Below are 24173 nucleotides of genomic sequence, written 5' to 3' on the forward strand. Positions count from 1 at the left end.
TTAATATCGTGGGGTTGTAAGACATGCCGAGTTAATATTGATGGTCATAAATTGCCGGTTTATGCCGAAGAATGTGAAAACACTAGATTTGTGCCGGTTCAATACTGTGGGTCAATAATGACATGCCGTTTTTCCGGATTATACTGATGATTGTGAAATATGCTAGAACTCTTTGTGAAAAGACTGGAAATGCAAAATGCTTTGTTTCTTATTGGAATAACACTCATGTGGCCACACACTGATATAACCTGATTCTCCCTTACTGAGAAGTGTCTTACCCCAATCATACAAATCTATTTCAGGTCCTTTAGGTAGCCGGACCTAGCGTTCTAGAGGGTTCTGGAGCGTAGTATTTTGTTAGTTTTTGTAAGTACTGTTGTGAGTATTGAACTGTAGCCGGGATGTCATTTTGGATTATGTTGGATACCTTGTGTTGATGTTTTGTATTATGACAGACTTAGTACTCTGGGATGAATGAATGTAATAGGTTGAAATATGTTCCACTGCGTTATTCATGTGAATAGTCGTTGTGAGTAGGGTATCCGCGAGCCCTATCGGGTTGGACCCTCATATCATGGATGTTTGTATGATACAAATACATGTTAGGTTCTCAGATCACACCCTGAGGCCCACTTTCATGATTTGAGGCGTAACAGCTTGGTATCAGAGCTAACCAAGTTGTTAGGTCTTGTGGACTTGGTTAGGCTTGATTAGGTGAACATATCAAAGTATAGGAATGTAAGGAATGGATAGATTGAGATATGGGTAGAGTAGGTCTAGGGTTGTCTTGTAGCTAGACATGGATTCATTAACGGTGTTCTGTGTTTTTCCTGGAATGACGATTTCAGTAAAACCACGGCAAACCATTAATGGTTTCGTGTCGGTGCGGTGAGGCAGACCTTGAGCCGAGGGTTTAGATGTTAACTTGATTATTTTACAATGATTGTGTTAATTATGTTATGACATAGGAATACTATTATATTCTTATCCTATTTTCAGAATGGAGCCCAAGGATAACAACTTGGACGGTAGCTCGGAGGGGACTTCGAGTGATGGGTCTCTTGCCGTGCCTCGAGGCTTGACTGAGCAGGTATTGCGGGAGATTGGGCGGAGTGTTAGGGGACGGGAACATCCACCTCTTGCTGCGGGTTGCACTATCGAGAAATTTACCCTTACCCGTACGCATCTTCCGACGTTCACTCGAGGATCTGACCCAATAGTGGTCGAGAATTGGGTGCAGAAGAAGGAGAAGATACTGAAAGTTCTGCACTGCACAGACGAATAGAGGGTTCTCTATGTTGCATTTCAGCTAGCAGGTGAAACTGAGAGATGGTGGATGGCTGAGAGTCTGCTGGAGGAGCAAAGGACCGGGCCATCAGAGATGACGTGGAGCCGTTTTAAGGAGGTATTATTCGAGCGATACTTCCTGGCTTCTACCCGAGACGTGAAGGCGGATGAGTTTGCAAGTTTGACCCAGGGAACCTTGACAGTGCAGAGATATGCGGCCAGGTACATCGAGCTATCTCGTTTTGCTCCGTTCCTGATATCGAACGAGTATGAGAAGACTCGGAGGTTCGAGAAGGGTATGAGGAAGGATATTGGTACGCAGGTGGCAGTCCTGCAGATTCGGGAATTCGCTGTATTGGTGGATAAAGCCACCGTGGTTGAAGCTAGTCTTCAGGAGGAAGTGGTAGTCCAGGATTAGAAGAAGAGGCTAGAGCCTTCTAGTTCTCAGACTGGTGCTCGTTAGGGGCAGTGGAAGAAGAATAACTACGGTGTTGGTAAACGATAGGAGGTGGAACCACGGGGTCCACAGGGGGATTCATCTCGCGCACGGTGTCCCAGGTGCTGTAGGTGGCATGGGGGTGAGTGCCATTCACGGGTAACTGTCACCGTTGTTGTGAAGCGGGCCATGTGGCACTAGTTTGTCGTGCGCCGATGAGTGCTACCCCTGCACTGAATCAGTACGGGGGAGGTACCCAGGCGCCCCGGGGAAATTTGCAGAGAAACATGGCTCAGGTGAGAGTTTACTCGCTTACCCCTGCCGATGTGGAGAATGTGGGCGACGTGGTGATAGGTACCATGTTATTGCTTTCGAATAAAGTCGTTGTCTTATTTGATTCGAGAGCAAACCCACTCCTTCATGCTTTATTAGTTAGAATAAGGTGGTGATTCCACTTTCCAAACTTCATGCTTTATTAGTTAGAATCTTCATTTTTCTTAAGGTTTTCTTGTTTAGGGATCGCCATGCATAACTCCCATTGTTAGCACCCTCAGACAGAATCCGACGTCAACACGTCTGATGCTGCCTCCTAGGTTAAAAAGGACACTTTATGGAAGCTCCAATCTTCCTAACCTCTTTCCAAGGGACACTGTCAAAGAAAGACTTGACAGAAATGATTGCTTTTTTCCTCGTCTTCCATTTGATTATATCCTCACCAGCATTATTCAGTTTACTGCTTTACAAAGTACAATTTTCCAAACAGGTTCAGACTTCATTAATCTCCTAATCATTCAGCTGTCTTATGGGGCTGAAATTCCAACTAGCACCATTTTTACTTCAAGTCAACCATTTCTTTTATCTGAGGCGATGCTGAATAAAGTAGGGTAAGAGTTTTTATGAATGTCATCCCCACACACATCCATTCAAAATCTAGTGTGCTTATCATTACCAACTTCAAACCCAATAAATCTTTAGAACAGGTCTTTAAATTGGTTGAGAGTACCCTGACTAGGGGCGAAAATGGAGTTCATTGGAATTTTATGTTTCCATGCCTTTCCGATTCTCAATCCCATAATATAGTGCGCCATCGTTCATGAACCAATTATATAATTTACCAAACTGACCATCGACTATTCTCTTTCGGAGCCTTTCATTCTTGGCTGCATACTTCTAAAGCCATAGCCATTTTGCCAGCAAGGCTTGGTTAAAGCTATCTATGTGTCTTGTCATTAGACCACCTTTCCTAAGAGCTCTGTTTCCCATTTCCCACTTGTCTTGGCAAATATTCCTTTCATCATATGTGCTGCCTGCAGAAAATTGCTCTGTAATGCTCCAACTTCTTTGCAATAGTCAATTTCATAGATATGAAATGAGTTAGCAAGTTGGCACGAGTCCTGTTGATGAGCTTGAGCTGCCATGCTGTCCCCCTTTAGAGAGAAACATCCTTCACTGTCAGGCCAATTTCATCTCGAATCTTTCAATCACCCCATCCCACACTTCCTCAGCTTTGAAATGGGCGCCAAGAGGCATTCTAGGCACTGATTGGGAAGGCTGTCAACTCTGCACCGAACAATTTTTGCCTAGGAAACATGGATATTTCAAATGGGTCAAACTACTCATGTCGGACACGTATCAGAAGCTATTTTCTGTTTTAAAATTCACTGGTTTGTATATGGCCAGACGCGTTTGGATATGCATGGGACACGGATTGGGCCTGAAACGCTGTGTTTTAGGCCCTTAACAGGGGGGGAAAAAAAACTGAGGCAGAGAACACTGATGAGCACAATTCATGAAAGACGAACAACCTCCCTTCTACCCTTGGAACCTCCTTCCCAGTCTCCATCACCAGACATCGTGCAGCCTTCGAACCTCCCTCCCAGCATCTGTTGCTGGACATCTCAGCTTCATTGCAGCCGGAAGTCTTCGAGCTGTTGCTGGATATCTCGAAGCCACTTCTCTTCAGTCTGCAGGACCTACCTCAAAACCACTTCACTCTTCAGTATTCTTGCAAGTGGCAATGTGAGTCCCTCTCTCCTTGTTCCCTCTCTCTCTCTCTCTCTCTCTCCTATTTTCTTACCATTTTTTCATTTAAAATTAAAAACATGCCTGAATGTACATATATTTTATATTAATTAACTAACATATCCCGGCCCTATCGTATCCTTATTTTTACAAAATTGCGGTATAGATGTATTCCATATTGTGCCTGTATCCTGTGTATCTGGCTTCCTAGATTTTTTCTAGTGTGACAGTTATGCTGCCCTCTCTAACAGGAGTGCTGTCATTTTTCCTGATATTAACCTTCAAACCTTATAGAGCTTCAAACCGTAAAGAAGCACATTTAATATAGTCTATCTCTCTTCCATTCACGTTGCAAAAGACAATTGTGTCATCTGCAAAGAGAATGTGAGGCCTCAAGTGTGGTGCCAGACCCAAAAACCTTTGATGAAATCCCTCTTTATCCTTCTTCTATCAGTGAAATTTCTTTTTCTATAGAGCATTCTAATATTGACTTATTGCGATTGTGTGGGTTGCCTTTTAATTCATTGCTTGTGTGGATGAAGAGGACTTGATGATTTTCATCCATTATCTTGTTGCCTTTTTGTTTCTAAATAGCAGCTATCATTAATAGCTAGTGTAACTGAAATGCTTAGGCTGCTGGATCATTGCAAGTGCAAACAGGGAAGACCACTAACATTCTATAACTCATGCTAAACCCTGTGACTTTGTTCCCACACAACCCCACCCCCTAAGCAATGAGAGAAGGCATGGCAAAGAATGCCATGCTGATGTTGCAACATGCACATGTAATTTTATTGCTGCGTCTGTTTTCCTTTCTCAGGGAGCAACCACGCCAAGAAGTACAGTTACATGACATTGGTGTAGGCCTGGGCCTGGGCCTGGGTCTGGGTCTGGGTCTGGGTGCAGGTGTAGGTGCAGGGAAGCATGGAGAGATGTGGAAGAGTCAATTATTAGAAGCACCTATGTAAATTATGCATAACATAGACTTAAATGTTTACAAACTGTAAAATACAAACAAACATACAATATTTTCAAAGTGTCTTATCCCAACATGAAAACTAATGCAACTACTTTATAACTTCATTTTTTATTTATTTGAAAATTACAAACTCTTATGAATATTTCCTACTAGTGAGGGTTTGTCATGATTGGAATGAGGTTCTATTAAACTTCTGCATAAGAAGCATAGAATGAAGGTTATGAGATGAAAGCATGGTCTAATAAGAAGGCTGATGTAATTAAGCGAAGAAGTGCCTTGAAAGAGAGTTGCAGTCAGTGAACCTGGTGTATTTTATGACCAAATTTATTATGCTATAGCGATTTGCAAGGGAAGTTTTATAGGACAGCTATAAGACCAACTATGCTATATGGATCGGAATGTTGGGCGACGAAGAAACATAATATCCAAAAAGAAAAAGTTGCCGAGATGAAAATGCTTAGATGGATGAGTGATATAACATTGAAAGATAAATTAAGGAATGAACATATTTGGGTAAGTTTGGTATAGCTCCTATAGAAGATAAGATAAGGGAGGGACGACACGGATAGTATGGACACTTGCAACGTAGGCCGCACAGTGATTCGGTGAGGAAGAGTGAGTTAGTTATTGTGGGGGGCAGTGGAACGGGTAGGGGTAGACCTAAAATAACTTGGGAGGAGATAGTGAGTAAGAATTTAATATCCCTGAATCTGTCAAAAGAAATGGTCAATGATCGCATAAATTGGCGGAAAATGATTCATATAGCCGACCCCACCTAGTGGGACGTAAGGCTTGGTTTTTGTTGTTTGTTGTTGTATAGAAATTTGCTGCAACAATTCAATTTTGTTTTGGGAGTTGACCTGGCTTTGAGAGCGGCTTTATTTGCAGCTGTTATGGTCCACTGGATGCTGTAGCACTCTTGGTTGGTTGAGCTTTTTGTTGGGTGAAAGGAATTTTCAGCTTGGCTTTTCTCTAGGTTAGGTCCTTCTGTTGGGTGAAAGGAATTTTCAGCTTGAGCTTTCTGTTGAGTGAAAGGAATTTTCAGCTTGGCTTTTCTCTAGGTTAGGTCCTTCTGGATTCTGTTAAGTGTGAAAAAGGCATTCGACCAAAAAACATGAACTTGTCAATAAGTGCAACAAGGCAAATCAAAGAAGTGTATGTTACTAGATCGGAATGTTGGGCGATGAAGAAACATAATATCCAAAAAGAAAAAGTTGCTGAGATGAGAATGCTTAGATGGATGAGTGATATAACATTGAAAGATAAATTAAGAAATGAACATATTTGGGTAAGTTTGGTATAGCTTCTATAAAAGATAAGATAAGGGAGGGACGACACAGATAGTATGGACACTTGCAATGTAGGCCGCACAGTGATCCGGTGAGGAAGAGTGAGTTAGTTACTGTGGGGGGCAGTAGAAGGGGTAGGGGTCGACCTAAAAGAACTTGGGAGGAGATAGTGAGTAAGAATTTAATATCCTTGAATCTGTCAAAAGAAATGGTCCATGATCGCATAAATTGGCGGAAAAGGATTCATATAGCCGACCCCACCTAGTGGGACTTAAGGCTTGGTTTTTGTTGTTTGTTGTTGTTGTTGTATAGCGATTTGCTGCAACAATTCAATTTTGTTTTGGGAGTTGACCTGGCTTTGAGAGCGGCTTTATTTGCAGCTGTTATGATCCAGTGGATGCTGTAGCACTCTTGGTTGGTTGAGCTTTCTGTTGTGTGAAAGAATTTTCAGCTTGGCTTTTCTCTAGGTTAGGTCCTTCTGGATTCTGTTAAGTGGGAAAAAGGCATTCAACCAAAAAACATGAACTTGTCAATAAGTGCAACAGGGCAAATCAAAGAAGTGTATGTTACTAGATTTTGAATCAATATTCGGTTCAAGGGACCCATTTTACTGCATTAAATCAAACCAAGCCTACTATCTAGTAAAATTTTGGTGTGTTTTTTTGTTTTTGTTTTTATTTTTTATGGGTTTCAAAGTTACTGTTGGCATATCTCCAGGTGACGCATGCTGCTTTTTCTTTCCCATAATTGGAGTGAGAATTTCTTCTTTTCTTCCTTGGCAAGATTCAATCTGAAAGAAAACTTGCCGATAATGTATGGAGAAAACTATCATATTATCACTTTCAATCGTTGTGAATTTAGTTTTTATTTTCTATGGTTTACATGTCTAGGTTGTTTGAGGAATGCTTCCAACGGAGATGGTACCGTACTGCCGCTTGCTATATACTTGTAAGTGTTGCAATCATTTCTTGTTAATATATTGGAAGCTGATGGATGTGATCATATGAGAAAATTCACAAGTTAGTAAATATTTTTGTGAAAAGGAATTATTTTTCTGTTGTCATTCATCTGTAGATCTTAATAATTTCACTCTAATGGACTTTCTGCATGAGAAACTAAACTAAGAAAACTATTATTTGTTTGAGGGGGTGGGGTGGGGTGGGGGGATGCTGAATTATAATTTTCACTATTCATTTCATTTATCATTTCACAGGTAATTGCGAAACTTGAAGGCCCAGCTGTCAGCCAGTACTGCGCTTTGCGTTTATTACAGGTAAACACATTGTAAGACAGTTCTGCACTTTGCTCTCATAATTTCTCTATTTTTTTTTTTTTTTCAAATTCTAACTGGGATGTCCTGCATGCAGGCTACACTAGATGAATCTTTATATGAACTTGCTGGGGAGCTGGTATGAGTTTCAACTTGTTTCTTTTTGTTGATGAATGAAAGCCTAAAATTTCTGCAGAGGTTAATCACGATTCATTTGATTTTAGGTGAGGTTTTTGCTGCGATCTGGTAGGGAATATGAACAGGCATCAACAGATTCAGACAAACTCTCTCCCAGATTTTTAGGTTATTTTCTTTTTCGTTCTAGTACCAGGAAGCAGTCCTTGGACTTAAAAAGGTTGATGCACTCTCTTTAAAGATTTTGCTTCTCCATTGCACTCAGCAACTTTGACATTCCAAGTGATACCAACTACGTGGTTGTTCTTTGTTGCAGCACCTCATTCAAAGAGCAGAGTGCTCATGTTGCTTCTGTGAAGAACATTCTGGAAAGCCATGCTAGCTTTTTAATGGCTGGGAAAGAGCTTTCCAAGCTTGTTGCATTTGTTAAAGGCACTCAGTTTGATTTAGTGGTGAGAAAAGCTTACATTTTCCATTCAGGATTATTATCTTCTATTGTTTAGAGATTTTAGGCTGTTTGCTACCAAATTTTTCTTAGGAATATCTTCAACGAGAACGGCATGGATCTGCTCGCTTGGATAATTTTGCATCAGGGCTTGAACTAATTGGGCAAAAGGTATCAATGTCTAGAAAATGGCTTTTTTTGCTTGATATTCTTTTTTTCCCATATATTGCTTTATGTCTTCCTTTTAGCTTTCTATCATGTGAGATAAAATTCCAGGGTCTCCTAAATTGAATTGTCTGTATGCATGAAGTTTTAGCCAATTCCAAACAAAGAAATAAATGGTTGATATGCTTGATATATAGGTTAGAGAAATATGGAAGATTGAAAAATGATTGATCTTGGTATATGAAAAATTTTAGGAATATGGTATGCAAATACTGGTAATCTCAAAAAGTATGGAAAGAATCAGTGAGTTTAGCAAACTTCATTGAGTGTAAATATTACTAACAGGGAAATAGGATATTCTTCATACTGTTTCAATTGAAAATTTGGATTCTCCCAGGTAGAGGAGGCTGGCCAGTTTTGTGTGTGCTTGAGAAAGAGAGCCTCATTTATTGCATTGAGGCTGGTTTGATTAGGCCTAACCTGCCCAAGTTGCGACTCTAGTTTTCTCATTATTTAATGGTTACTTTTACATTTGATGCTCAGTTGCTCACTCACTGAGGCAAAAAGTTTTATTAATTCTTGTAAGAGGAACTGTAACAGACGTTAGTCAGGAAGTTCAAAGTCAAGGGTTAAGGTTGATTTATGGAATAGGCATGTCATAAATGAAGTAGCAAAATTTGCCATGTAAATAATTTCGCAAAAATAATCTAATTTATCACATAAAAATTATTTCATATCAGAATGTATTGACATTTGACACTTTAACTACCTAAAGGCAATTTTGGTGGGGTGATAAAGAGTTGAAGCAGGTGCCAGTGAATTAGGGAGTAATAGGAAGAGGCAATGTGGATAATTCACAGTTCCTATGCTTAAATGAACTTAGGTCAGTTTGAATATTTTAATGAATATATTTTGAACCATTAGCTTCCATCATCTAGTGAATGCCTGTAACACAGAAGCTGAATACTAAGCCGTGGATAAAGCACAATACATGATCACAATTTCCTTATGAGATTGAAAAATTTTGTAACTTTTGCAGTTTGCTGGAAATATCCCCCCCCCCCCCCCCAAAAATTTTTTCTTCCCCCAGAAAAAAATAATATTTTTTTTCTTTCTATGCCCAACATTTTCTAACTACATGTTTTATTTTGGAATGTTCCTAGCTTCAAATGGGTACATTGCAGAGTCGGTTGGATGCAGAATTTCTTTTGGCTCAAATGTGCTCTGTCAAGTTTAAAGAGTGGATAGTTGTCCTGGCCACACTTTTAAGGCGATCTGAGGTAGAACTGGCCTTTCCTTAGAATTTGGCTATTTACCTGCCTTGCATATCTATCCCCCATAAGAGTAGTTGTCTTGAAGGTTTTGAAGTCAAAATTTTGGTTGAGCTTGGAATATGTTAATTACTGATTCATGGAATTTTTGCAAAATTTTTCAAATTGAATTAGCATCTTATGTTTTATTTCATATTGGTTGATCTTCATTCACTTTGCAAGGGATTCAACTTTTTGAATTTTGTTTTAGTCTAACGATGATTTTTGAGTGAAGAGTTCATTTTAAAACTTCTCTGATCACTGTTATGGTAGGAAATGTTCTGGAAAATGCTTGAAATCTTGTTTTAAACTTTTCCTAGTGGTGTTAATCTGTATATGATTCAACTTCTGTTTTAAAATCAAAATATGCATCCAATGTTGGCATTGGTGAGGAGAGTGGAGCAGTGAGTTTCAGATGGAGAAGAAGGCTTAAAGCAGTGGCGGTGATTGAGTTGGAAGATACTGTTCTTTAGTATGACACTAGATTACATGTCTCTTAAACCATACAACAGTGAGAAATTGCTTTCAACAAAATCTTTTAGATGATAGGTTCTTGTTGAAATCCCGAGTATCCTTGACAATATTGAGTAAATTAGGAAAGTGAGTAAATGTAGAAAATTGTGTATTATTCTGTAGGAGATTGTTTCCTTGTTTAGAGTCTTTGTTTGTATTATATATTGTAAGATTGGGATGTACATATTTTTAGAATTCAAGAAATATTGAAATTGAATTCCGCTCACATGGTATTAGAGCTAGGGTTTCTCAACCTTAGCTAGCAGCACCAGTAGAGGGTCGATCTTTTTCTGGAAAACCCGACGAGGATTCAAAGGCTACATCCGCTGGGGGTTTGAATGCGCTGGACAATACAACCTTTCCACTCTATGTGGCGAAATTGAATGGAAAAAAATTCCGTGAATGGGCTCAATTTATAAAATTGGCGATTGAAGGAAAAGAGAAACTGGGTTACCTTACCGGCGAACGGAAGAGACCAGACCCTACCGATGTTGTTGCCTTGCAAAAATGGAGGTCCGAAAACTCCATGGTCATGACTTGGATTGTCAACTTGATGAAAAGCCGGCGATAGGAAAAATCTACCTATTCTTACCTATAGCGAAGGATGTCTGGGACGCCGTTCGTGAAACCTACTATGATGTCGAGAGTTATTCGCAAATCTTCGAAATCAAAACCTGGTTGTGGCAGATGAGGCAAGGCAATAGAGATGTTACGGAGTATTTCATGGAGATGACTCATCTCTGGCGGGAGTTCAATTTGAGCATCGAAGAGGAATGGGAGTCCTCCGGCGATAGCTCGCGATACAAGAGGAGGCTTGAAAACGAACGGGTCTTCAAGTTCTTGGCCGGCCTCAACTGAGATTTAGACGACGTGCGAGGACGAATCCTCGGCTGGCGACCTCTGCCTTCAACCTAAGAAGTATTCGCTGAGGTAAGGAGGGAGGAGAGAAGGAGACGAGTGATGCTGAGGCCCCAAGGAGATCGTATCGGGCCGGACGGACAGATAGGAATGGGCCGAATCCCAATGAGCTTGATGTCTCAGCCCTTATATCAAAAGACCTTGCGGGATTCGGGCAAAGATCACAAAAAGGTAAAATATGGTGCGAGCATTGTCGAAAGCCAGGTTATTCAAAAGATACTTGCTGGGAGATTCATGGAAAGCTTGCAGATTGGAAGCCAAGACAATATCAAAAAAATCATGGGTATCAGGCTACTACTGACAGTTCAAATAAAAAATCACAAGGTGAAAAAACCAATAATACCACTCCAAGTGGTGTATTTAGTCCTGAGCAGTTGGATTAGCTATATAAAATGTTTTCCTCAATTCAAACATCGGGTTAGTCTTCCACTAGTTCTCTAGCTCACCGAGGTAATTTTTTGTCAGCCCTAAATACTATATCCCATTACAAATCACCATGGATAATTGACTCGTGCATCTGATCATATGATTGACTCTTATCAATTGTTCTCATCCTATTCACCATATACTAGAAATTTGAAAGTAAAAATTGCAGATGGATCTCTATCACCTGTTGCTGGCAAAGGAAGTATTCGCATATCTGATTTTATAACTTTAAAATCTGTCCTACATGTTCCTAAGCTATCTTGCAACTTGTTATCAATTAGCTAGTTGACAAAAGATTCCAATTGTTCTGCTAAATTTGTTTCATCACATTGTGTTTTCCAGGCCTATCATTGGGGCAGACAATTGGCAATGCTTGTCACGAGCTAAGCTTGTTCAGGGCATTATGCTTGCCTGTGACCGCTTGTCTTGTGTGCTTGGGATGAGTTTCCATCATGTAAATACTAGTGTAGGGTTATTTTCTGCTAGTAGAGTCTTTGTATGCTAAATAAGGTAGTATAGACTCCTCGGTCACTTTGATGTTTCCTAGTGCTAGAGTGGGAATGGCCTAGAAAGCTCTTTAGGGGAGGGTGAGTGTTCATCAGTCATTGTAAATCTCACTAGCTTTTGTCAACGTATTTAGCCTACTTGCCTTCCTCGCTAAACACACATTGTCAATGGAGGTGTTGTTAATGAATTGCGTAGATTCAATATTTACTGTTTGCTTGCCACTGCTTTCATGAATACTTACTGTTTCCGCTGCCATTTGATTGAATGCTAATGAAAGTGTTTCGTGGATGAATGTTGGTAAATGATAGGCTGACTAGTTAAACAAGAGTGGTTTAGCTAGCGCCACACGGCCCATTCACAACGGTGTGAAAATAGTCGGACTGTGACACTAAGGCGTGTGAGGGACTACTACTTTGAAGAGGCAAATACGAGTGAACAATGTAATACTGCAATTTGTGATTTTGCATCTATTTCTAGAGATAGGGAACTTTTGTTATGGCATTCTAGGATGGGTCATCCAAATTTTCAATATTTAAGACGTTTATTTCCTTCTATTTGTTTAAATAAAATGTCTTTTGATTTTTAATGTGAAGTTTGTGAGCTTGCAAAACACCAGCGTAATTCTTTCTGAAAATCCACATACAAACCATCCCACCCATTCACTATGATTCACAGTGATTTGTGGGGACCCTCACGCTCCCCCAATCGCACTCATACAAAATGGTTTGTTACCTTTATTGATGATCATACTTGTATTTGTTGGTCTACTTGTTGAAAGATAAAATTGAAGTCCGGTCTATTTTTGTCAGTTTTCACTCCATGATTCAAACACAATTTCAAACTCGCATTCAAAGTCTACGTATTGATAATGGTACATAATATTTTAATGATATTCTGGGAAATTATCTTCAAGAAAGTGGAATTGTACATCAGGGTTCTTGTGTGGATACCCCTAAACAAAATGGGGTCACTGAACGAAAAAACAGACATATACTTGAAGTAGCTCGGGCATTGATGTTCACTACAAATATGAAGAACTATTTTTGGGGCGATGCTATCTTAACAGCTACACATCTCATTAATCAAATGCCGAGTCAAGTTCTTTCCTTTACGACTCTTCTCCAGGAATTCCAAGAATATTTTCCTACGTCTCGACTCCACTCCAGTTTTCCTCCAAAAATATTTGGATGTATTGCATTTATTTATGTTCATGCTCACAACCAAGATAAATTGGAACGTCGTGCCGTTAAATGCGTCTTTATTGGTTACTCTCATACCCAAAAAGGCTACAAATGTTATGACCCAGTCTCCAAAAAAATGTTTGTTTGCCTTGATGTCATTTTTTTTGAAACCACTCCTTATTTCCAGAAGCCCTCCCTTCAGGGGGAGAAGTGCAGTGAAGATCGGTTCTTTGATTTCTTTGCTACTGAATCTGTGCCATCTAATGGGTCTCCCATTGCTTCATTCCCTGACCCACGTATTGCGTCTCCCATTGCATGTCCTAACCTACCATATACAAATGATCACTTAAACTCAGGGGGAGATGAAAAAAACAAAAAGAAATACTTGTTTACTCCAGGAAAGCAAAAAATAAAGCACAAGGAGAATCTCATACCTAAGACACCATAAGAGTTGGAACTGGTGATAGCTCCGAGCAACCATGAGTTGACGCCCAGTCTTGATTAGGTAATCAATGATCATGAGCTTTCTTCTGATAAGTCTACACTTGATGACATAAATTTACCCATTGTAGTCAGAAAACAAACTAGGTCATGTACTCTATTTCCTTGGTCAAAATACATGTCCTATAAAACTCTGTCCACAGGGTATCGTACTTTTACTTCTAATCTTGACAGGATAAAAATTCTAAAATATATTCAGGAAGCTCTGGAAAGTCCTCAATCGAGGGAAAGCCGTTATGGAAGAAATGTGGGCTCTCGCAAAAAATGAAACTTGGAATGTTATGAACTTGTCGAGTGGAAAGAGACCAGTTGGCTGCAAATGAGTTTTCACAGTGAAATATAGAGCTGATGGGACAGTTGAACGATATAAAGCTAAACTCATTGCAAAAGGATTTACACAGACTTACGACATTGACTACACGGAGACATTTGCACCAGTGGCAAAACTAAACACAGTTCGGGTGCTCCTGTCGTTAGCCGCTAACTTAGATTGGTCACTACAGCAACTAGACATTAAGAATGCATTTCTAAATGGTGAGCTGGAAGAAGTTTACATGACTAAACCACCAGGATTCAGTAAGAAAGGTGAAGAAAACAGAGTATGCAAACTCAAGAAGTCCTTGTATGGGTCAAGCAATCCCCCAGAGCATGGTTTGACAGATTTGTAAAGATAATTAAAAATCAGGGATATCGACAAGGGCAATTAGATCATAATATGTTCTTCAAACAGTCTGAAAATGGTAAGAAAACAATTTTGATAGTATATGTTGATGATATAATTCTAACTGGAGATAATACAGTGGAGATGGAAAGATTAAAGAAAGTCCTAGCTGTTGAATTTGAAATTAAAGGTCTGGGACAAATGCGATACTTCTTGGGAATGGAAATTGCTAGATCAAAGAAAGGTATCGGTGTCTCTCAGCGAAAGTATATCCTTGATCTTCTAATCGAAACTGGCATGCTTGGATGCAAACTTGGTGAAACCCCGATTGAAGCAGTAAAGAGGGTCGAAGAATGTGGAATACCAGTTGAAAGAGAAAGGTATCAGAGATTGGTTGGTAAACTAATTCACTTATCGCACACCAGACCCGACATTGCATTTGCGGTAAGTGTTGTAAGTCAACACATGCATTCATCGAAAAAGACTCATCTAGATGCTGTGTATAAGATCCTCAGGTACCTCAAGGGTTCTCCAGGCAAGGGACTCTTCTTTAAAAAATGTGAAAGCAAGGAAGTGGAAATCTTCACAGATGCGGATTGGGCAGGATCGGCAGAAGGTCAACCACTGGATATTGCACCTTTGTATGGGGAAATTTGATAACTTGGACGAGTTAAAAATAGAATGTGGTGGCTCGAAGTAGCGCTGAAGCTGAATTCAGAGTAGTTGCACAGAAGATATGTGAAGGACTATGGTTACAGAAACTCTTGGAAGAGCTACAGGTTTCGGTGAAATTTCCTATCAAACTTTATTGTGACAACAAAGCAGCCATCAGTATCTCTCTCAATCCAGTTCAACATGACGGGACTAAACATGTGGAAGTGGATTGACATTTTATCAAAGAGAAGGTTGAAGAAGGAATCATTTGTATGACATATGTACCTACCAAGGAACAAACTGCAGATATCTTTACTAAAGGGTTAGCATGACAGAACTTCGACGATTTCATTGACAAGTTGGATATGATTAATGTCTATGATCCAACTTGAGGTAGAGTGTTGAAATCCCAAGTATCCTTGACAATATTGAGTAAATTAGGAAAGTGAGTAACTGTAGAAAATTGTGTATTATTCTGTAGGGAGATTGTTTCCTTGTTTAGAGTCTTTGTTTGTATTATATATTGTAAGATTGGGATGTACATATTTTTAAAATTCAAGAAATATTGAAATTGAATTCCGCTCACAATTCTTGTCATTCATTTACTTCAATCATCGAAATGTTTTAAGTTTGGATGATATGGCTGAAGTGCTTTGATCTTATGCTGTTGGCAGGGAGCTTAGTTGCAAAACCAATCTCCTCTCCCTAAATAAATAAAGAAATAAATGAGAGTTGGTGGGGCGTGTTTGGAACAAAAAAAAAAAAAAAACAAAGTATTTCGATGCAGAAATTTCTTTGCAAAGGTAAAGAGAGAGAACTCTTGACTTTTTTTCCTTGAAAATTGTACAGGTTCTTTTTGATCTCTTTCGGCATGACATGCGGTTATGGAAAGCATATAGCATCACACTACAGGTATAAGAATTTTATAGCTTTTTTATGGCAGACTTTATTTATGTGCAAATGTAACTAAGTCTTTGATGTGTCAGTCACAACCGGCATTTGCTGAATACCATGATCTGCTTGAAACCTTGGAGGAGAAACTTTCATTGCTTGCAATGTCAGAAGAGAAATGAGCAGATTTTTGGATTTCTGAGCAAGGTTCTGCCATTTTCGTTGGCAACGGATTGGTGCCAAGTCGTTTTTGATATTATTCTTTTAAACGTCTCATGGGCAGAGTGACTTAACTCCAGTCAATTCATGGACGAATTCATAAGTGAGGTCCAGAAAAATCAGGTCTTGGCTTGTTATTTGATGGGCTGCTGTGATTCATTATATATCTGTTGGTTTCGGATTCAAAGAATCTCCCCCTCCCTTTTTATGGGTGTTGTAGATAAATCAGTTGTAGATTTTCATAGTCCTAGACTAGTAACATACAAATTTTTTTTTTTTTATTCTTCTTTCATTTTGTATAATATTTTCTTATGGTAGAAGAAATGAATTTGCTGGAAATAGTTTTGTTTTTGTTTTGGCAGATCGAGGGTTTGAATTTACTCTAGTTGCTTTGATATGCTGTAATTAGATTGTCAGTTTCTGGTGCAGTATTTAACATAGGTCCTGCAGACTCCAAAAAACTATTGGAATTGATAAGCTGATCTTGATCCAATGCACATTGATGAAATATTTTGTTTTATGTTTCGGAAGCCATTTGTTGAAGGTTTGGCATTATTTCCATCATTTTCCTGCTTTCATTTTTCCAGTGTAACAAAGAATTTTGGCTCTGGTATTACTTCACCAAATATGGATAAATATTTCCCTTAAGTTTATTGTCCGGCAGTGCCAAGAATTCTGCAAGTATGTGAAGCTTCTGTCTGGGACTTTGTAAAATATGAAAAAATAAAAATGAAATATATAGAAATTTATATTTCATTTTTATTTTTGATTTTGTAAGTATGTTATTGACTATTGATTTTATTTTGGTTCTTTGAATGTATCGAAGGAGTTGTTATTTTTAATAATTTTTTCTTTATATATATAACTGATCCAAATTATGCACTCTTAAAGAACAGTCTTCTGATCACACTTTAGGTATATAGCTAGACCCTTTAGTCAAATGCATATACATTTGATAGCACCAAGCGGCAGTACAAGAAGCAAGATACGAATTCGGAAAACCAAATATATTTTCCCTCGAGCACCTGAGCTTCCACAGCCCACTAAAATTTTTAACTCGATGATCCAAGTCACCAGCTAAAACTGATGGACTCAAAATGCAGGTGATTCGAGGAAGCGAAAGAGCAGATGGCTGCAACCTCACGTCTCATCTTCCTTGGTCCACAAACAAGCACTCCCACACTCTTTCCCTCGCAATCAACCAGCATTCCTGCAATACAAAACAATCATCACCCTGTTGTTTTCTATTGTTAATTTTTTTTTTTTAAATGTTGAAAAGATGCTGAATTTCAAATTTAAGATGAGCTTCATGCAATTTTGGCGCATACAAACTCACTCTTTAGATCAGGTCTTTCACCATAGTGCACCTTGGTAGCTTGGACGAGACTCTGCTGTGGTCCGCTTTCCATTTCTCTACCTCCGCCACAGAACCAAGATGCCTCCGCCGCAGGCGGCCGCCCCTCCGTCGCCGCCACATTCCGAAGGTGTTTCAACTCCGCAGCGTTCTGTTTCTTATTCCAAAGAACAGCCGCACTAGCAGTCGCTGCTATGCAGATGCATATCAGCAACATGCTTATAACTGCACGTGCTGATAACGGGTAGATCTTATAGGTATTATGATCAATTGGGTAGATGTACCAGCGGGTGACAACTCCGATCAAGATCAGGTAAATTACAAAAGACGATGCTATAATGGACCCCAGCCACAGCCACCCATTTTCACCCAAAATTGCAGAGACCGGCGCGTCGGACGGGTTGGGCTGGAACCAAACCGTCCGAACCGCCCTCTGGTTTGCCGTCGCTGGCTCCTTCTCTCTGGTCACGTAGGCCTCGATTTGCAGCTGCAGCTCGGAAATTTTCGATTGGGTGCTGGAAATGGGAAGAAGAAGGTCGAGCATTGTGAGGCTGGAAGAGGTCTTGAATGCGCAGATGAGGAGAAGCTTCGGCGTGGGGCGACCCAACGCGGTGCTGGTAATGATGAGCTCTCGGATGATTGAGATGAAGGGGGTAATGCCGCTGCCTCCGCTCACCATCGCAAGCGTGTCGTGCCTGCAACTTACGCTGTTAGTTCGTATGAAGTCGCTATGAGGTTCGGAATTGAAAAGTGATTGTTATGTTTTTGGGAAGCAAATCCAAACGGGTATTGTTTAGACCTTAGGAAATGAGTTGAAACGGGCCCATAAGGTCCTTCGAGGGAGACCTCGAGACGAACCGGCGGCGAAGGGGACGAAAGCATCTGGTAAAGCTTTTGAGACCAAATGCCTTCGCTTTTCACCATAATGCTGAGCTCGTCCGGTTCCAAATTACTGCTGGAATTGATGGTGAAAGGATGCCACTGCAGCTTGGAGATGCTCGGCACGTTCATGAACATGATGCTCGTCGGACTATACTTCAAACCTTGCTCATAAATCAACCACCCCCCCCCCCCCCCCCCCCAAACAAAAGGAAAAAGAAAGAAAAAAATAACAAAAAAAATAAAAATAAAATAAAACATCCCCCAAAATCATGATTGTTGATTCAGATTGGTATTCTAATTAATCCTGAATTCTTTCCTGGGGATCACTTGACATAATTAATTAAAGAGTTTGGATTGGAGTTACCTACCTGGGGTCTTGGCGAAGTTGAGTTCAAGAGTTTGGCAGGGGAGAACACGAGCGGAGACAAGGCGAAGTGTGTGTCTGGATTGGAGGAAACGCAAGTAGCGGTCGAGCAAGAAGAGGTAGAAGCCAGGGAGCATCATGGAGGAGTAAGAAATGCCGAGATGGAAGACGAAGAAAACTATGAAGAGGATGTAGAGGTAGTGGGTGTAGAAGAAGAGCTCGAAGAACTTGCGGCGGATGCGGGGAAAGGTGGTCGCCCACAGCACCAATCCAGAGAGCAGGGATAGTTCCCCTGCTACATTTGAGACTCCCGTCTTGTTCCATTCCAGCACCTGCACGCATCGTTATCAGTGATCACAGGAAATTAATTTATGTTGAGAGCTTGTGCTGTGCTCATCATTTAATTTGTTTATATTTTTCATGAAGCATGGCAGGGATTCTTGGATTAACGTTGTACGGTCATGTCCTGTTTAAGGAGGATCTAGTAAAATGCCAATCTTTGGAGAGGGAGCATTTGGATTTATTTTTTGAATTTTAATAAAATATAATATAATATTATATTAAAATTTATTTATATTTATATATTTAAATTTAAAATTCACATTCTTAAAAAGTTTTAATTTTATGAGTTAGGGTTTTCGAATCGATATAAGATCTTTGTATTTTAATAAAGAAAGAAAGGATTGTAAAACTGTATTTTATACGGGGATATATATTTTTTAAAAAGATAAAGTTTATACGAAATAGGTTCATGGGCTTTTGATTAGACTTTCAACCCCTATTCCATCTCTATAATATATTTCAGCATGTGACTATCATGTTAATTATCAAACTTAAAAGACAATTTAGAATTCTTTTTTAAAGGTTAGTTTTAACTTAAGAGAATTTTCTCAAGGAGCATCCCGAAGAACGTGTTAGTGGACAATTTTTAGAGGCGTTTTATTTTTTTGGGGGGGGAGGGGGGGGGGGGTTTGGTTTGTTTTAATATTTTGAATTTTCCTTCTTTTTAAAATGATTTTCTGGGTATATTATATATATATATATATATATATATATATATATATATATAATATGAGGACAATAGAAATAGTAAGGGTATGTTGGCTATAGAGATGCAGTCACATGTGCTTTCAGCACATTTCACCTATAACTCAGACATAAGGTCGGAGGATTTGAATATGCAACTGTAATGTAAATATCTTTAGTTTTAAACATTGAAATATCTCTAGGCTCCTCTCATACATCTAAATATATAAAATCTTAACCAAAATATTTAAAGTTATGCAATCATACACACTATATTTTGTATTCCTAATTTGTACTAATATTATCTAAAAATATAATGAAAATGTAAAATTTATTATTAAATTTTAGCAACTAAAAATATTTAAAGTAAAAGTAATTAATCTAAGTAAATATTAGATTGATGGACTTTTTTTGGTTTTTTTTTTTTGGCAAAATTGAAATGTCCTAATATTGTGTCTAGATGACGATAATATGACATATGCTTGCCCCTTGGGCCAACTGGCCCAACTCTGGGTACCCATTTCGGCCCTTTGGTGGAATACCAAACAAGGTCAGTCTGGTGGGCCCGATGACAGGCTTGGCCCATCAAGTCAGAAGCTCCACAGTACGCGTGTCAGTCATCACTGGGTGTTGGATCCTGCCAATACCATGATTATTCCCACCATCTTTTTTCTTTTTATGGTTTTAAAGGCCTTTTTTTAGGGTAACTTTTAGGGTAACCCACCCTCTATATTTAGGACATCTTGAATTTTAGGACCAGCAGAAAAAGAAGTAAACCCTTTTTTTCAAAATTTTAAAGATTTTTAGGACCTGTTTGTGCTGTTTGAATTTTAAACCAAGAAAAACAAGATTGGAAGGCTCAGCAAGAGCAATAATGTGCTCTACTCAGCTTTCTTCACAGCAAACAAAACCAATTTCCAAATGAGACAACAGTAGCCGACGAATGGCCATGACTTGTGGTGGTCCTTGGCTTAACCCCTTCCTCATGTAATGAAATTTCATTTAGGGTCTTTTCATTCATCCATGTTGTTTTGTGGAGAGGGCACCTTCCTAGCAAAGAGCAACTTCCATACATGTCCATCACGACAAATCATTAAATCACATCATCACTTATGGCTAATTCGTGTTCTTTCTTTATATCCTGTACCAAAGAAAAAATCCTCGCTATCTTGTGTAAAACTAAGCTTAGTGCTATTACTATATGATTGGGCTTGTAATTGAAAAACAAAGCAAGGGTCAATCTGAGGTCGATAGATCACCAAAGTCTTTACTGCAACTATTTGAATTTGACGATGAAGTTTTTAGTTTGGAGTTTTAAAACTAAAATTGGTTTGGTACCCGACTTTTTGAAAGAGTTGTTCAACACCTACCTACAATGAAAAGCAAGACTTTGCCACCTGCAACATCAATAAAATATATGATCATAAATAATTAGATTAACTACTTCTTGGATCTACCACCCTCTCTCGCCCATATAAGTACAAATCAGCTTTGGCTGAGATTGGGAGATTGCATATATAATAACTTCATCATTACACAACAGGATCTGTCTTTTCTGTACTGTATATTGAATCATGGTTACGATTTGAGTACAGATTTCTTTCTGCATTTTGTGTTAATTTTTCAATTGGAATACAGAAATTCGATCTGGCAGTGTGTTCACACGAAAGAAAAAAAAACCAAAAAAAGGTCCGTTTATTAATTTTTAATGATCATTAGTTGCTATAATGATGGTAATATAATTAGTTAAGGATGAAGAAGAAGACATGCATCAGACAGTTCTAAAATTGAATTGAATTTGCTTTGGAGCGTACCTCAGAAAGGCGATGCGTGGCAGCCCAAACATAGATGTAACCGAGGCCATGAGCGGTGAAGAGGATCATGGTGATGTGCCCCACCCATATGTGATACTTGATGCTCCCCTCCGACGTCAGCCCAAACAGCGGCAGCACCGACGACCCCCTCGTCACCGGAAAGAACAGCACCGCCAGACACACATTCCCCACGCTTCCTAGCAACAGTGAAGACCACTCCAACCTTGCTTCCCAACTGTATATGCATAATACACGCAACATAGAGTTTCAAGTTTGATCGACCCTGTGAGAATTCAAATGCAGATGTTTAAATGGAGTTGAGGGTTTACAGTTTCTGCTTCTTGATGGCAAGCGACTCGGGGGTGATCCACTTGTGAAAGGAGAGATGGAGGTAACTTGAGAAAGACCAAACCAGGAGAGCGATGAACATGAGGAAAAATGCTAGTTCCGTCCCTGAGACAATCCCCAGAGGCCCTTTCACCAGCACCGGCCGTTTCAATATCGCCGGAAGGCGTCTTTTGCTGCAATTGACGAACGAATTGATGAGTATGTACTCAGGTAGAAGAAGAAGATGCGTAACAGGAAAATGGGAAGGAGAGCTAGAGACAGTTCTTGAATACCTCTCGAGCTCATTTTCGGTCAATTTGTTTCCCAAATGGAGATATACGCAGCCCAAGACGGCGATGAACAGAACAGGGAATGTGTGGATGAGGAGTACTGAACCTGTGGGGGAGAATGTATTGCGATTGAGAGTGGAATTAAAACAAGGATGATTCATGGGAATGGAAATTGGAGATTAAAGGGTAATTTGAAAAACAGGGGGGGGGGGGGGGGGGGGAGAGGGGGAAATTAATACAAACCTTGTGACCCAAAATAAGTGGAATTTGCCTTTGCTCTGATACTTCTCAACCAGTTCTCCAAATATACATCGGTGGGACTGATGACCCAAATCATGACATTACCCAGAAACAGAATCATCAGCACTACCCATATTGCTCTTCGTATGCATCTCAATCCTTTCTGAGACACAGAAATTGGCCTTTTAATCACCGACTCAACCATCTCTCTCTCTCTCTCTCTCTCTCTCTCTCTCTCTCTCTCAGTGTTTGTTCACTCAGAAAAGCTGTGGTGAAGGGGAAACTGTATATGAGATTAGGGGCGATGGAATTAATGAGCATACATGGTCTCTGTTTTTTGGGCTGTTGCTTTGGGTTTTCGTTTTTATTTGGGGAGTGGGGGAGGGGTCTGTTCATTCTGTTGTCAACCTGTCATTGGGCTGCTTCTGTAGTTTTCCTTGTGGCTCTTTTCCTTCTATAAAATTCTTTCTTTTGGCTACTAAAGAGACGGCAAAAAGAAAAAGGAGGAAGGAAACGAGCAGAGAGCAGAGTGGACACAGGACAACCCATACTATGGGCAGAAGGATTGGATCCAGTTATCAATTTGACTGATGACCTCTTTTGAGGAGGAGCTAACAATTTTGGTCACTGTTAAATGTGGATGCATTTGCTTTTTTTGACTTGAGATGACAGCGGCATCCATTCAGCGATTCATGTGGGAATAACTTTCAGATCAATGAATGAGAGAGAGAGAGAGAGAGAGAGAGAGAGAGAGAGAGAGGGAGGCTTGGTTAGTTATGTTGATTTGTTGTTTTACCACTGTGATTGGGGAGATGGTTAACCCTTTAATTGTTTATAAATGGAGCACGCTTAAAAGAGAAAGGACAAGGTAGCCTTTTTGATCCTTTCTTGCTTTGCCATGTAACTTTTTAGCTTTATTGAAATGACAGAGTCCACCCACTTAGGATTTATGCCCTATGGTCCCTCTAAATGCCAAATTATCTCACAAAAACATAAGGTTAAGGTAGCTGTACAACTCATAAGGTTAAGGTAGCTGTACAACTGAAAAGGCAGCAATAAAGGAAAAAGGGACAAACTATATATATATATATATATATATATATATTCTCTTTTAGTGATTCAAATTCAAATCTCGCAGAAAATGTGCTATGAAATGGAAAAAACTAGTTAAAAAATGGACCATCACATAAAATTTGTTACCTCAAGTACATTTAAAGTGCGATCTAACACTAGGCAACAACAGCTATGAAATTTTCAACATTGGCTGTTGAGCTAAGGAATAGTCTACCCTAACTACGGTTGGGCGTCCCTCCTTATGGGCCCAATATCTTGAAAAGGTGTCATCTTTTATTGTTTTGTTTTGGCTTCTCTCAAAGCCCCACGCGCAGCAATCTGTGACGACTCCACTTCCTTCACCATTTTTGCACCAACTCCTCACACCTGCAGCCAGCTACAACCCTTCTCTAGCGTGCTGCCCTCCCTCCTGTGACTCCGGCAGCTTTGCGAGGCTGCTTCTCCGGCGAGCTGCCGTTCCAGTGCAAGTATCCTGGGTTTTTTTAGTCTTGTTTCAGTAAGCAAAAGGGATTATTTTTCAGCATTTTAGGCTTTCAATTTGTGCTCTATTTTGATTGGATTTTGGAACTTTGTTCTCAGCATTTGGTGAGATCTTTCATCTTACTATATTTGTTGTACACTTTTGTGTATTTGTAAGACTTATACCTTTTTTGTACCCATTTTGTTCCAACTTTGGTGATAGTGGATTTGAACCGTCGTGTCCCGTGGACGTACCTCAATACTTGAGGGAACCACGTTAAATTTCTTGTGCCTCAATTTATTTATTTATTTGCATCACACCAGTGATTTATTTGTGGGAATTTCGTTTTTTTTTTTTTTCCCAAGAAGTGGTATCAAAGCCAAGTTCTTTGGACTCATTAGGATTGTGAAAATCATGGATGGTAATGTTGGCCGTATGATTAGCTTCAATGGAAGCAATTGGGTAACTTGAAAAATAAAAATGTAAGATCTTTTATTTTACAAAGATTTGGATGAACCTATTGAGGGTGATAG

General features: G+C 39.5%; 2 protein-coding genes across 2 annotated transcripts in view; one reads left to right on the plus strand and one right to left on the minus strand.

Annotated features, from left to right (window-relative positions):
* LOC131165493 (uncharacterized) overlaps positions 1-16148 on the plus strand; it is a 77205-nt gene extending 61057 nt beyond the window's left edge. The window contains exons 15-23 of the mRNA XM_058123357.1: positions 6904-6961; positions 7227-7286; positions 7381-7422; positions 7508-7638; positions 7735-7870; positions 7957-8034; positions 9192-9308; positions 15549-15611; positions 15686-16148. Coding sequence (XP_057979340.1) covers positions 6904-6961; positions 7227-7286; positions 7381-7422; positions 7508-7638; positions 7735-7870; positions 7957-8034; positions 9192-9308; positions 15549-15611; positions 15686-15772 — 772 coding nt within the window. The 3' untranslated portion in view covers positions 15773-16148. The remainder of the gene's footprint in view (positions 1-6903; positions 6962-7226; positions 7287-7380; positions 7423-7507; positions 7639-7734; positions 7871-7956; positions 8035-9191; positions 9309-15548; positions 15612-15685) is intronic.
* A 496-nt stretch (positions 16149-16644) lies between these two features.
* On the minus strand, positions 16645-22791 carry LOC131165494 (ferric reduction oxidase 2-like). Its single transcript, XM_058123358.1, has 8 exons — positions 22110-22791; positions 21870-21972; positions 21579-21770; positions 21250-21484; positions 18414-18741; positions 17963-18206; positions 17146-17858; positions 16645-17019 (listed from the first exon to the last, which is right to left on the minus strand). The coding sequence occupies exons 1-8, from the start codon at positions 22309-22311 to the stop codon at positions 16880-16882; spliced, it is 2157 nt and encodes a 718-aa protein (XP_057979341.1). The 5' UTR covers positions 22312-22791; the 3' UTR covers positions 16645-16879.
* Positions 22792-24173: the final 1382 nt, after the last annotated feature.

This window comes from Malania oleifera, chromosome 10, assembly GCF_029873635.1.
Source record: "Malania oleifera isolate guangnan ecotype guangnan chromosome 10, ASM2987363v1, whole genome shotgun sequence".
In the NCBI taxonomy this organism is placed as follows: Eukaryota; Viridiplantae; Streptophyta; class Magnoliopsida; order Santalales; family Ximeniaceae; genus Malania; species Malania oleifera.